This window comes from Rhynchophorus ferrugineus, unplaced genomic scaffold (genome assembly GCF_030347505.1).
Source record: "Rhynchophorus ferrugineus isolate W39M unplaced genomic scaffold, kcgeb_rfMv2 rfM3, whole genome shotgun sequence".
Classification (NCBI taxonomy): Eukaryota; Metazoa; Arthropoda; class Insecta; order Coleoptera; family Curculionidae; genus Rhynchophorus; species Rhynchophorus ferrugineus.
Genome location: NW_027472582.1, coordinates 7,776,750 through 7,789,953, shown reverse-complemented (window position 1 = coordinate 7,789,953; position 13,204 = coordinate 7,776,750). Strand labels below are relative to the sequence as shown.

Below are 13,204 nucleotides of genomic sequence, written 5' to 3'. Positions count from 1 at the left end.
TTTTAAATCACCTAGCAGCTGGCTGTTGTTGAGTGTATTGTTGCTGCTGCGAGAACTGTTGCTGTTGATATTGTTGCTGGACATACTGTTGTTGGGCCAACTCCGGTTGAGTCGGATACTGCTGATATTGTTGTTGATAAGTCTGTGATTGTTGCTGAGGATAACTCGGTTGTTGAACATAATTAGTTTGCTGATAGTTTTGTTGTGGTTGACCCACTTCCATCTGACCATCAGCAGGTATTCTAGAAATAACAACATTAGTAAATAATAGCAATAATACTAAATTAGTAAAAAAACTCACCTAGTTTGATCAGTTGTAGAGTTAAAGTCTGGCTGAGGAACTGGCTTCAGACCACCATCCTGCCCTTGACCACCTCCAGGCAAGAACTCCGCATGTTGCGGCACACCCTCTTGGATGTAATTTTGCTGCACAAACTGAGTAGGCGCACTTGTCTTATGGACTATTGGTTGCGACTGCATATTGGGATCCACCGAGCTTTGTCGATGGAGCATCGTGGGGGGAGACTGGACTTGGGCTACACTCTGAGATGGGTCGGTGGGTTGCGGTGGTGGAGCCTGAGTTTGAAGAGGCGCCACCTGAGGGGCCTGTTGAGGTTGTTGAGTGGGAGGCTGAGCCTGAGCAGGTTGTTGATACATTATGTTCTGAGCCTAAAATATTATTCATGCAATGAAAATAATTTATACATTTTAGCGATGAAAATAAATAATGACCTGCTGATTGTCCTGTTGAGGCATCAACGTAGGTTGTTGGGAATACTGGTGTTGTATGTCGGCGGGTTGTTGTTGGACAAGAGTCTGTTGTTGATATGTGGCTTGTTCCTGTTGAATCACATTTTGTTGTTGTTGATACTGAGGTGGTTGCTGATACTGCAAATCAAAACATAGATAATTTGACGAATATCTAATAAAAACAAGTTACTTACTTGTGGTTGTTGTTGGCTGGGCTGTTGCTGCTGCTGAGGCAGTTGCTGTTGTTGCTGCTGTTGATTCATCTGTTGTTGATTAAGTTGTTTTTGTTGTTCAACTAGAAACGACAGGGCGTTACCGGATATGACACGTCAGACGTTTACTAAGTCACTTTACCTTGCTGCTGCTGCAGGAATTGCTGATACTGTAGCTGTTGGGCCAACGCCTCCTGTTCCTTGTTTTGCTTCTCTTGTTTCTCGCGTTCCTTGTTGATTTGGACGATCTGAGCCTTCAGGAGCTGCGCTACGGTTTTCGCGTCTTCCTCGAAAATAATCCCGGACTTGGCCTTTAAAAAATAACTAGATCAGGCACTGGGCATCGGCGCGCAATCACTGTTTTCACTTAGACACTTTCCACTTACAGATACAGAGAATAGGAAAGTAATGCAGTTCAACAGGTCGCCCAACATAGCTAAATTACCACACACACGAAGAGAATGAAACGTGGTTGACAGTGAATGGTTCGATTGTTGCTATTTTGACATACCCGTCAGACAGACCACAGGAAAGTGAACAAGAGATAGTATTTGATTGGTTAGTTAGCGCGGGCGCACTTATAATGAATAACACTTCAATTTAGTTTGGTTATATTTGAAGTTTTTATGTACGTATTTCGTTGAGAATTAAATTCAGCTGAGAATATTGTTTCTCTTTGAAAAACAATTCAATCACAATGTGATTACAATTATCAACATTCTGGCTCAATTAATTAATTTGAAAGATGAACAACTGAACACAAACTCGTATCGTAAAAACTTTTCCGGCATACTTTTATTTTCTAGTAAATAACTTAAAATACTATAAATAAAAGCTTTTAAAGAAGATATTGCAAACATGAGATGTGAGAAAGTCAACAAAATTTATTTCAAATTTAAATATACCATATATTGAAGTAATAGCATCAACAACCTCTTGTACCCTTGTATTTTTTCATCTAGTAGCATATACTTTTCCGGCACGAAGAACAATGTTTATATATACAAATTTAATATACCCCACCAAACAGTGTTAGATAACTAATTATATTTTACATTCTCTGCTATTATTGTGAATCCTCCACATACCCTATCTTGTTGATATAGTCACATCTGAATGTGTGATTCATATTTTCATTTTGTATAAGTTTTCGAATTAATTATTATATAATTAATTTTATAATAACAAATTCTTAATGGGGTTAATATATATTAACAAACTCAATTTGTTGCTTCAATTTCGATATAATTTGTCCATTTCTTTGTTTACCAATTAGAAACTAATGTTATGTTATTTTTTTCAACTATAAATAATAGAATAACACATGTAAAAACATAACATAACCCGAAAATATAAACTATAAACACGAGAGTTTGAATTTGTAAAGAAGATTTGCATAACGACTCCCACATATTTTTATTGTATTTTAATAATTCTGAATTGCCATTTTCTTTAAACATAATACAAACAATATAATAACATATAGATAATAACAGGTCAAATGTTCAAGTATCATACGATGGTAATGTTATCATTAAGTATGCAATATGCAGCTCTAAGGGCTTTCCACTCAAAAAAAAAATTACGATTAATATCTTACCATTTCCTCGGCAATGGCGTCGTATTTATCAGTTTCCATATCAAACTCGAACTGTATCGCCTCGTTCTCCTTGTGCTTATGAGTCCTCTTCTTCGGATCGATTACCCTCAACCGGAAAACGATCTTCTTCCCTTCTTGCGACACGACCTCCATCTGAAGAACAAAACGACCAATTAAAAAGCGACGCCGCGTCAGCTACGACATTCAGGCACCTTCAGACCGACGTCCTCCTCGAAGAATGCGTGTTGCAGTAGGTCCTTCACCTTGGGACGGTCCTCCTTCCTTGGTCGAATGCAGCTCTCGATCACGTCTTTGATCTCCGGGTTCTGGACTTTTTCGAAACTGGCAGGTTTGACACCCTGTAGGAGCAAGAGCGGATTGTAAATGGGCGGGGGAGGGATGCAGTTGGTCGAGTACGCTTACCGAAATGACTTTCTTGTAGATCTGAGCGGGCCCGGTGCACTCAGAGTATGGATACTCGCTGGTGGCCATCTCCAACATGCACATACCGAAAGCGTATACGTCTACGCCCTCGTCGTAGTGTTCCTCGTACATCTCAGGAGCCATAAACTCGGGGGTGCCTATAACCTGTTAAAACATCATCAAATAGGGTTAGCCCACTGTTGGTTTATTTTTGCCTCTTATGTTCTATTATGTTCTCTTCATATGTTTTAATAACTCTGTTTTCGTTAGTCTACTAGTTACTACAATATATAGTTTGATGTTTCTAAATATAGTTTAGATATGTAGTATATTCAAAATAACAGTGAATGTATAGATACATACAAATGCTTTAGATACACCATAATGTTAAAACAAATCATATTTGATAACATTATTTTTGTTATATGTCAAAGACAAAATGAACAAAAAATCGAAGTTAATGTGAGTTCATTATTATTTTGAATAAACTATAGTTTGATGTATCTAGATATAATTAGACAAGATACATTTCCACATTATTTAGATCCAAATTCTCTAATGTCTACATGAATCAATATTTGAAATATTGATTATAGATGACTGTAAGAGAAAATAATGATCTACTCAAATACAATATAATTGATATATTACCGATTTCGCGAAACTCCTGTTCTTCAACGTAGCTAGGCCGAGGTCACCTATTTTAACCGAACCCGTCGTGCCCGTTATGAAGATGTTGTCGCATTTGAGGTCCCTGTGGATGATGGGCGGCGAACGCGAATGCAAGAACGCCAATCCCTTGAGTATTTGACGGCACCAAGACTTCAACACCTTCGGGTTAATCTTCTTAAATCGTCGCAAATATCTGCAACCACGATGTTAGGTTTATTTACCATGATTCATAGGAATAACACAAATAACTAATTAGAACTAAACACGATAAATATTTGGCCGATATTAGTTACAGAAAATCATGAAAACAGCTAGTCTTTTTATCTTTCACTGGGGAATATTTAAATTAAAATAATTATGTTATTGTTGACGAGCTTGTTGAAATCAAGAAACAAAAATATCATAATGATTCAATAAAAGAGGTTCAACAGCATAATATAAAATCTGATAAATGCATCGGACCCAATTTTGAGCTCAGTTCAATAACTTGATCAGATTATTGTTATTCTGATATACTGATGCTAGTTTGATATTTAAATATAGTTACTAATCAATAGTTTTTTATTTATTTTAATTTTGAGATACCTAAAAGATACTACACTCCACTTTTACCCATCATTTATTTAGATTTTTCTTTGTTTTTCTATATTGTGTAATTAACGTTTTTTTTTAAATCTAAGAAAGCTGAGTGCTAAAATAGAAATGTAACTGAGGTACTTTGTCATGTACAAACTTCATATTTGTAAAAAGTTGTTTGTTTTTCAATAGTGCTTATCTTGTTGAATACAAGTTATTTTGTGGAAAATCATGATAAGTCTTTTATCCACCTAATTAAATATCAATAAAATGATGTACAAAAATATTTTTAAAACACCCAAAATTTGAACCTCTAGGCCACTAATGATACTCAGACCCAAACAATCATTAAACATTTATCAGGTAAATAAAATAATGTCCAATGTCGTAAGCTTTAATCAAAACCTTTACCAAGAAATACAAGAATTAGAAAAGGACAATATCAGGAACAGAAATTCATTCGTATCAGTGTCAACTGTCGGTCATAATTTTAATGTCATGAAACTTAATCTGTTGGGCTGATAGTATTGATGTTTGTCTACTACAATTGACACTTCACTTGATTATTATTAACGTTTTATTTACTGTTTAAACTAGTTGTTTCAATTATAGCAATATAGAAATAATGAACTTGTTATCTAGGAAAGATTTAATAATTATAAAAGAAACCATAATAGGAAATGACTCAACACGCCTCAATGGGCAAACAGAAGAATTTCTTGTGGTGGTGATGACAGGTGATGAATAATGTAATAACTATAACAAACCCAAACGAACAAAAGCATAGCTTACTTCTGGAAGACCATCTGCGTTGCTTCTAGAACCGAATATTCAGTCATACTGTGCACTTGGTGGGTTCATAAAAAAAACTGTGTACAACGATCTTGTTGAAAGATTGAAATATGCTCTAACAAGAAGTGTTAAAGACATTTTGCAATAATATCAATGGAAGGTTTTTTACACATCTAGAGTATTTTATACGAGTGGACACCTTTTGATTATCACTTGTTCAATTCTATATAGCCTAGCTAATAAATATCTGACGAAGGCATCTGGGTATAATAAAGGCCAATATTCAAGCAAAAAATATGAAAAATTAAATCCTTTTTAGCATGCCCTTTTCTATTAGATGCTTACGTCTTTAATGTTCCACTTAGCATCAATTCAGTCACGAGAACAATATTCTTCTTCTTCGCCGCGGAACTCTCCCAATAATTGTAGAAACGCACGATGTTCGGGTGCTGGAGTTTCTTCAGCATTTCGGCTTCCTCCCGGAACCTCTGACGCTCTGCCTTGTTCAGCTTCTTCTCCTGCAACTCGCACCAGGCGACGGCGACTCCTGTCTGGGTATCCAACCCGCGGTACACCGTCTTGAACGAACCACGACCGATTTCTTCTTCGTATTTGAAGAACCTGGAAAATAATTTTCGTTTTTATTACTGTTATTGCTCAATCTGATGACTTTGATTTGATAATCGTACAATCTTTACTACTCATGAGACATTGCCTTCCATCCTAGCCACTAGAGTAATTAGTCTTGGTAAAAAATGTCTCTAAGTGGGTTTTTAACCAATTAATTTAAGCCACAGCCAAACTGGTTCAGAACCAACGTTAAGCATTAAAATTAGTCCATATAAAACATATTTCGATGTACAGAAATGTTAGTGTTAAGCCACTTGGACAAAGTTAGTTAGTTAGTTAAGGTCAGATTTTCAAACGATGCTCATTTTCATCTTAGAGGTTATGTAAAATTGAGCAAACAAAACTGACGGATGTACGGTTTTAAATCCATATACAGTGGTACAGAAGTAATTACATCTGCAACAAGTGACTAGTGGATGGATATTTTGATATGGTGACACGAGAATGGTAACAGTATAATTTAATTCTCCTACAAAAACATAACTGAAGCTTTGTCGTCAGTGTTCGACAGTTTTTGTTTGAGCCAACTTCGATTTATCCACAAACAATTGATACACCTAAAGAAAATGAGATTATGGAAAAAAGAAGCTATATAGAAAATATGGAAGACAAACGTTTCAGCTTTCGCATATTTGTTTCCACAAAACTCGAAAATTAGTCCGCGTATTGACTTGAAATATTAACGTAACATTGCATTGTAATACAAGAATGTTTTTATACAGTTTTTAATTCAACGTTAGTTTTTAGTTTGCTTTTAGCTTTTCTTTCAACCGAACTGGAAATTCTAAGAAAAGGATTCTTTTCAAGTGTCAAAGTTACGTTGCCATGGTAACCGCCGTTAAAAAAGAAATTATCATTATCATCAAAGATCAATTTAATATTTAAACGGAATGCAATAAGACAAGTGTGACAAATTTTTCCTTTGCTATTTTCACTCATTTGTTTTTGAAATATATCAAATATTGAAATATTAAATTATAAAGTGAGTAATCATTTTCAGTAATATATTAACTACATTTGTATAGATGTCTACTTTTCTCGGCCTTTTGTTAATTTGGTAATTTATATGTTTCCCTTTGTTCTGAGGGTTACATTTTATATTGATGAATTATGATAAACTGTTTGTTAATGGTTTATATTGGAATTTTTAACGTGTATTTAGCAACTATATTAATGAGTAATTTGTATTGTCTGCAATAACATAAATATATTAACTAATAACAGATAAAAAAAATCAATAAACTTTAATAAACCAATCAACCACAAAAAAGGCAATTTAGTAATTAATACTTTAGGAGTGATAACTATTTTTTGTCGGCTTGCCGCTAACTTGTTTTTTATCTTCGTATTTGGGGGTTGTCTTTTATATTTCGGGATTGTGATAAATTAACGTTACAATCTGGTAACTAACTGAGGTCTATGCCGTATAATGTAACATATAATGTGATATTAATGAATGATATTTGTGTTGTTTGCAATAATATGCAAAAATAGCAACTGAATAATTAAATCATTACATTTTTAAGCCATCAATTTGTGATCGTAGTTGCGTTAATCATGAATTTAGTGATTATTGTTGTATTTTATATTGAGGAATTATGCTAAATTACTGTTACAATATGTTAATGCTTTATACTAGACTTTTTAACGTTTAGCAACTATATTAATAAGTGACTTGTATTGTTTGCAATAACATAAACTAATAAATAAACTATAAGAAACAAATCAACCACAAAAAAGCAATTTACTAATTATTACTTTGGGAGTAATTATTGTTTTTGCCGGTTTTTCGCTAACTTCAAATTTTTATGTTCGAATGTTTTTTGGTGGTTGTCTTTTATATTTTGAGATTGTGATAAATTAACGTTACAATCTGGTAAGTGAAAATGTGGTAGCATTTTTCCTAAATATGTCTAATTTCGTGCCATAACAACAATATAGCATTTAACACATAATAATACAATAATACTACTGCTCTGTCGAAACCAACATTCAGAAATTAGTTTAAATGCTTAAAAAATATTAAGTTTGATATTAAGGACACTTTAATAGTGTGAAAGCTGTTAAAACAATTGTCGTAAGAATGATAACAAAACGTACTGATTTTAGAAATATAAAATATTAATTTTCACAAGAAAAAAAAGAGCTAAGTTATACATAATATTTTTGTGCCAAATAAATATTTTTCCCAAATCTCATATAGAAAATAAAAGATAAACAGGAAATACTCATTGTATTGTCAAATAATACCAATGTGAACATTTCATAATATTGTGATTGTAATTGTTAATGACAAATTTCGTCTTATTGTTAGAGTGGCCAAATTATTAAGATTCTTTTTCTGCCGCGTCTTGTCATGTCATCTTAAATAGGTACGCGCGTCATTTGTCAATTTTGTGAAGTTTCTTCTCATTCAGTCATTATCCGTTAAAACGTGCGCTTTGCACTATTGTTGTATTGTCTTGATATTACAATTTCATTACTTTTAACCGAATTTTGTGTCTAAAATAATCAAAAGGTAAGCAATGCATTCTATAATACGCGGCAGAAAAAGAATCACCACACCTCGTACTGAATGAAAAATCAGAAACATCTGAAAAATCGTAAAAAGAGCGCTGTTCATTTGACTACGTTAATAAACGACGAAGGTATAAAGATTTCGGAAAGGACAATACGGAGGCTGTTGGTATTGAAGAATCTAATAGGACGGCGCGCAAAAAAAACACCCCCTCCGCTTTCAACCGCGTAAATTTTTGCTCGAAGTTCAACAGTTTAGAAAACCATCGCGCCGTTATTTTGCGATATTGAAGGTATTCGTGGACGATAGACTCTAACAGGTCAATTGAAAAGTCCCTGGCCTACCATAGTAAAACACATTTTTTTGGCAAATTTTTTTTTTCATTCGACGAAAATATCTTTGGTAGCAAGTTAACCAGATTCCACTGCATCTTCAAAAATGCAGTGTGCGTCTCTACTTTGTTGTGGATAGTTTATATCTTTACTGGATATAGCCAATAATAACTGTCACATAATAGTATTTCAATGATATGTCGACAGGAATTAAATAATAAAGTATTCAAATAAAAATACAATATTAACATTAACTTTTTAGATGTTCGTGATTCTTTGAGTGTCATAGTCGTTCAAACAATTAAATTTAAATATACACTTTCCGTCCCATCTTCTGTTGAATTGTGTTTAGTAAGTAAGATGGGATTTTCCTTACTTGATATAGTAAAAATTCAAGAAAGAGTTATTAAGCAACCATGTTTCACTATCGTTACTAGAAAGCTGAATGTTTTAATGATATATCGAGAAAAGGACAGCCTATAAACCTTGTAACAATTAGGCACAATAAAGTTGTAATTTTTCATTGCGTTTTTATATTTTGATAATTATTTCATTTTCGACTATTTAAATTTGTATTATTTATCGTCTGTTGGTTAGACGAGTTTTGATATTGATATAACAATTTAAAACAAAAATTAAAAAGTGTTAAGTACCGAAACTCAGACTTTATATTTCTTGGTACTTAATATTAAAATTTTGTTATAAATACGTTTTAATTTTCTTTTTATTTTTCGAAAAAATATGGAAGAATATTGGTCAATAAATATAGATAGCTTATTATATATTTTGAAAAAAGTTCGATATATCGATATCGACGTTAAAAAATCGATATATCGATATCGAAATTTTTCTTCTATTCTAGTACCACTGACCTTCCATCCGGACTAACAGCGATGGGCCTGTACACGTCGTCGTCGTCGTCCACCTTCCCCTCCCGCTCCTTGAGATTGACCACCATCGGCTGCTCCACCTCCAAGTTGCTGTCCGCATTCTGGTCGTGCCTGTCGATGGTCTGCTCTGTGATCTCGGTCATCTCCGTGTTTTGGAACAGGTTCTTCGGTATGTTGTACATCGCCCCGATCTACGACAGTTCAAACGTGGTGAACAAGCCGGAAGATGACCGACCGCCGCGGCCGCCGTCGCCGCGACGCCTCCTTCATACCTCCAGGAGCCGCATGTTGTCCTGTTGCACGTCCGTGTCTTCTTCCGCGTTCGAATCAGTCTCGATCGGTATCAGACTGGTGACACCGCCGTGTTTCACCGACTTCTCCTTGCGCTTCTTCTGCCGCTGGCTCTCCGTTATCGCCTTATCCAAGTTTTCGCTTAAGTCGTTTATAATCTACGAAAACAACTTGTCCATTAGCAGTGTCAACAATGCCGGGTAAACAAACAGTCCGGCCTAGCGAAACCTCCCGTGATATTACGTGCACTACGAATGTCTTTTGTTAGTTGATAGGGATGATATCCACGCTAATGGTACGACGGAGTTTGGGGGGTACCGAATTATAGACAATCCCGGGGTTATGGTTATTAGGTTCTTGCATGTACTTAGATCAGAGGGGTGAAGTTTCAAGTGGTGAGGTTAAATTTAATGGCTTTGATATTTCCCTACATAAAATAACAGTTTTACATTTGCTACTATCGAATTATTCAGTGTATACAGAAGCTCGTGGAAGTCAAAATAGTACTTTCGGCATGTTTAATTGGAAAAATCTGCTGCCGAAACCCATCAAATACTTTTAGAAACTTATGGTGATGCTGTTTCGTAATATATATCTATAGTAGGTATTGATTTTGACGGTATAAATATGGAGATATTCATGTCAATGACAAAGAAAGGCCTGGAGGATGTTACTGGACATGTTATATACAGTACAATTGCAAGACTTATTGACCAAAAACCCATCTGAACCTATTAAAGAACTTTCACACAGCTTAGTAGTTAACGAATAAACTGTTCCCAGGCGTTTAGATACGATACGAAAGGTCTAAAAGCCTAAAACATGAATTGACTGAAACATTCATTGCTTGCCAGTTCAAAAGAAGAAGAAGAGTCTTGTTGCGCATATGATGTTATAATATAATAAAACTGTTAATGCCGGTGTAAAGGATACACTGTTCGAACGGGAAGTTCTGCTGCACCCAACGTATTTATCCGGCGTAGTGCCTTTTGACTACCACTTGTTCAAATCGCAAATGGTCAAACAGCTGAAGAAGTGCGAAAATGTACTCGATGGTTTGACGCTGCCAAAAAGATGGGAAACAGTTGTAGAACATGATGGTAAAATATTCCAGTTAGTATATAAGTTTTACCAATTTTTCTCAATAATCTTTTTAATGAAGTGAAGTAATGACCAAAGTACATGCAAGCATCTAATATACGGTGGGGCAAAAGTCCCGCTTCTGTTTTGATTGCGCGCCATCTTGTGCCAACCATTGTGTTGTATAGACGTCCACATTTTATTAGGGATATATTTACGCCACAAGAACGAGCAGAAATAATGTCTGAAAAAATTTGAAGATTTTTCATCTAAATTGATAATGAGCGATGAAGCCTATTTTCTTCTCAGTGGCCACATTAATAAACAGAACAGTCGATTTCGGGGAACACCGAAGCCGCAATTAATTCATGAAACATCATTGGTCCCTATTTTTCTGGAAATGACCAAGGTGTTGCAGTTACTGAAATGGAAGAGCAAGGACTAGAGGACATATGGTTTCAGCAAGACGGGGTCACAGCACACACAGCTCACTAAACAATTCAATTATTGAATGACGTTGTTCCAGGAACATTAATTTCGCGAAGTGGCGATTTAGCATGATCAGCCAGATCTTCGGATTTAAGAGCACCAGACCTTTTCTTATGGGGTTTTTTAAAATCAAAAGTTTATGTGAATAAGACCCAAACGATTCCACATCTTAAAGACAATTCGTTAAGAGATTGAAGAAATTCAGGCTCAGATGTTGCAGGATGTCATGAAAAATGACTTAAAAAGAGCCGAAAGTTGCCGATATAATTTTTCAATCATAACGAAAAAAAATGCAAAGCCCAAATAAACTTTTTATGAAAACCAAACTTACTTATCTTTTCTTCGAGCAAAGTTATAGGCAAAATGGTAGCGGGACTTTTGCCCTACATGTTACAAACAAAATTTACTACTGTAATCAAAAAAAAAATGAGGCCCCTAAATTGAAATGTTCCGGACATTTTCATCGTAACTTTTAGATTAAGCTTGATAGGACCTAATGTATCAAATTTACAGGTTAATTGTCAAATGATCAAACTATGATTATTTTTAATATAGCGTGGATAAGTGAAATAAACAAAAGAAACTAACAAAAAAAAATAACACACAAAATATGGTCAATTCTTAATGAAAAAATGATAAATTATGGACAAAAGTTGCGAAAAATTCATGATGATAGTACTAGGAGTCGACAACAATACGTTCACCATTTCGTCCAAAATGGTTAAAGCAGAATAGCAGAATAGCTGGTGACTAAAAAACAATCAGGCACAATCAATCACATTAAGCGAACAAATATGATTCCGCATCTTTAGTAATAAGCATCATTAATGTTTCCGCTTGATTTGCATCAACGGATAAAAATTAATAGATTTGATAGGCGTCAACAAATACAACTGGTAATGAATAATTCGAACTAAATTTTTGAACTAAAATAATAAAGATGCGGAATGCTCACAATTATATTTTCGACATTGATTACTTTCGTTGTTTGATTTGAATAAATCTGCTGCTGCAACTAATGAAAATGGTAATGGTGCTTCGTCACATCGCAACGATTGGAGGGCTAAACAAATTCGAAGATTCAGATGGCTTAACAGTTGATTAATAAACTGTTTTCAGACATTTACTTGCAATGGGAAACATGACTATCACATGAAATGATTGAAATTGCCACTTCAAACCATTTCACCATCGCAATTTCATTGCTTACCAAAGAAAGAAAGAAGAGATCGCCGCCAAACCAAGATCGTTTTTTCGAAACGCCATGTTGCTTGAAAGATGGAAAAAAGTCGTAGAAAATGATGGAAAATGAATAGAAAAAATGACCAGAATACATGCAACCACCTAATAGTTTGATAGTTTGAAAAATTAACTGCGAAAATTATTTGAAGGACATAGGAAGCGTACAAAATTATATATTATTTTATGAGAATCCTAAACAAAAAAACTATTGATAATAGCTAGGTGAAGCAGGTCTATATTTGGTGAAATTAGACGAAACCACCTGAAGAACGTATTGGTGAACATTGTGAAGTTAAATTTGCAACAATGACAAGGCTATATTACATATCGCTCAACTTTTTTAGAACCAAATACAGCATGAAAAATGGGAAGTGATATCAGTCATATCCACCAGACACTGCGTCTTCAGATTAATCTTTATCCACTTTTATCCGAAGAACGGTTTTAAAAATATCGAAATTTCGAAGGAAAATACAACTTATTTCAAAAAAGGATTCCAATTTCAACAGAGATGGGTTTCGAATATACCCTGAAAGATGGACAAATATCCTGGTGTCAATTTAGGTAAACAAACACCTGTTGATTACTCGAAAACAGAGTGGAATCATATTTATACGCCTAAAAACGTTGATAGATGTTTCAAAAAATGGAACTAATTCCCGATAATTTTCTGGTGATGATTTATTACTTTTGTTGCAGGATCATTA

General features: G+C 34.6%; 1 protein-coding gene across 1 annotated transcript in view; it reads right to left on the bottom strand.

Annotated features, from left to right (window-relative positions):
• LOC143193850 (uncharacterized) overlaps positions 1 to 13,204 on the bottom strand; it is an 82,422-nt gene that overhangs the window by 15,231 nt on the left and 53,987 nt on the right. The window contains exons 7-18 of the mRNA XM_076400258.1: positions 9,668 to 9,844; positions 9,378 to 9,586; positions 5,371 to 5,646; positions 3,637 to 3,850; positions 2,986 to 3,150; positions 2,775 to 2,921; positions 2,563 to 2,715; positions 1,105 to 1,273; positions 945 to 1,045; positions 733 to 888; positions 302 to 669; positions 12 to 242 (exon numbers count right to left, since the gene is read on the bottom strand). Coding sequence (XP_076256373.1) covers positions 12 to 242; positions 302 to 669; positions 733 to 888; positions 945 to 1,045; positions 1,105 to 1,273; positions 2,563 to 2,715; positions 2,775 to 2,921; positions 2,986 to 3,150; positions 3,637 to 3,850; positions 5,371 to 5,646; positions 9,378 to 9,586; positions 9,668 to 9,844 — 2,366 coding nt within the window. The remainder of the gene's footprint in view (positions 1 to 11; positions 243 to 301; positions 670 to 732; positions 889 to 944; positions 1,046 to 1,104; positions 1,274 to 2,562; positions 2,716 to 2,774; positions 2,922 to 2,985; positions 3,151 to 3,636; positions 3,851 to 5,370; positions 5,647 to 9,377; positions 9,587 to 9,667; positions 9,845 to 13,204) is intronic.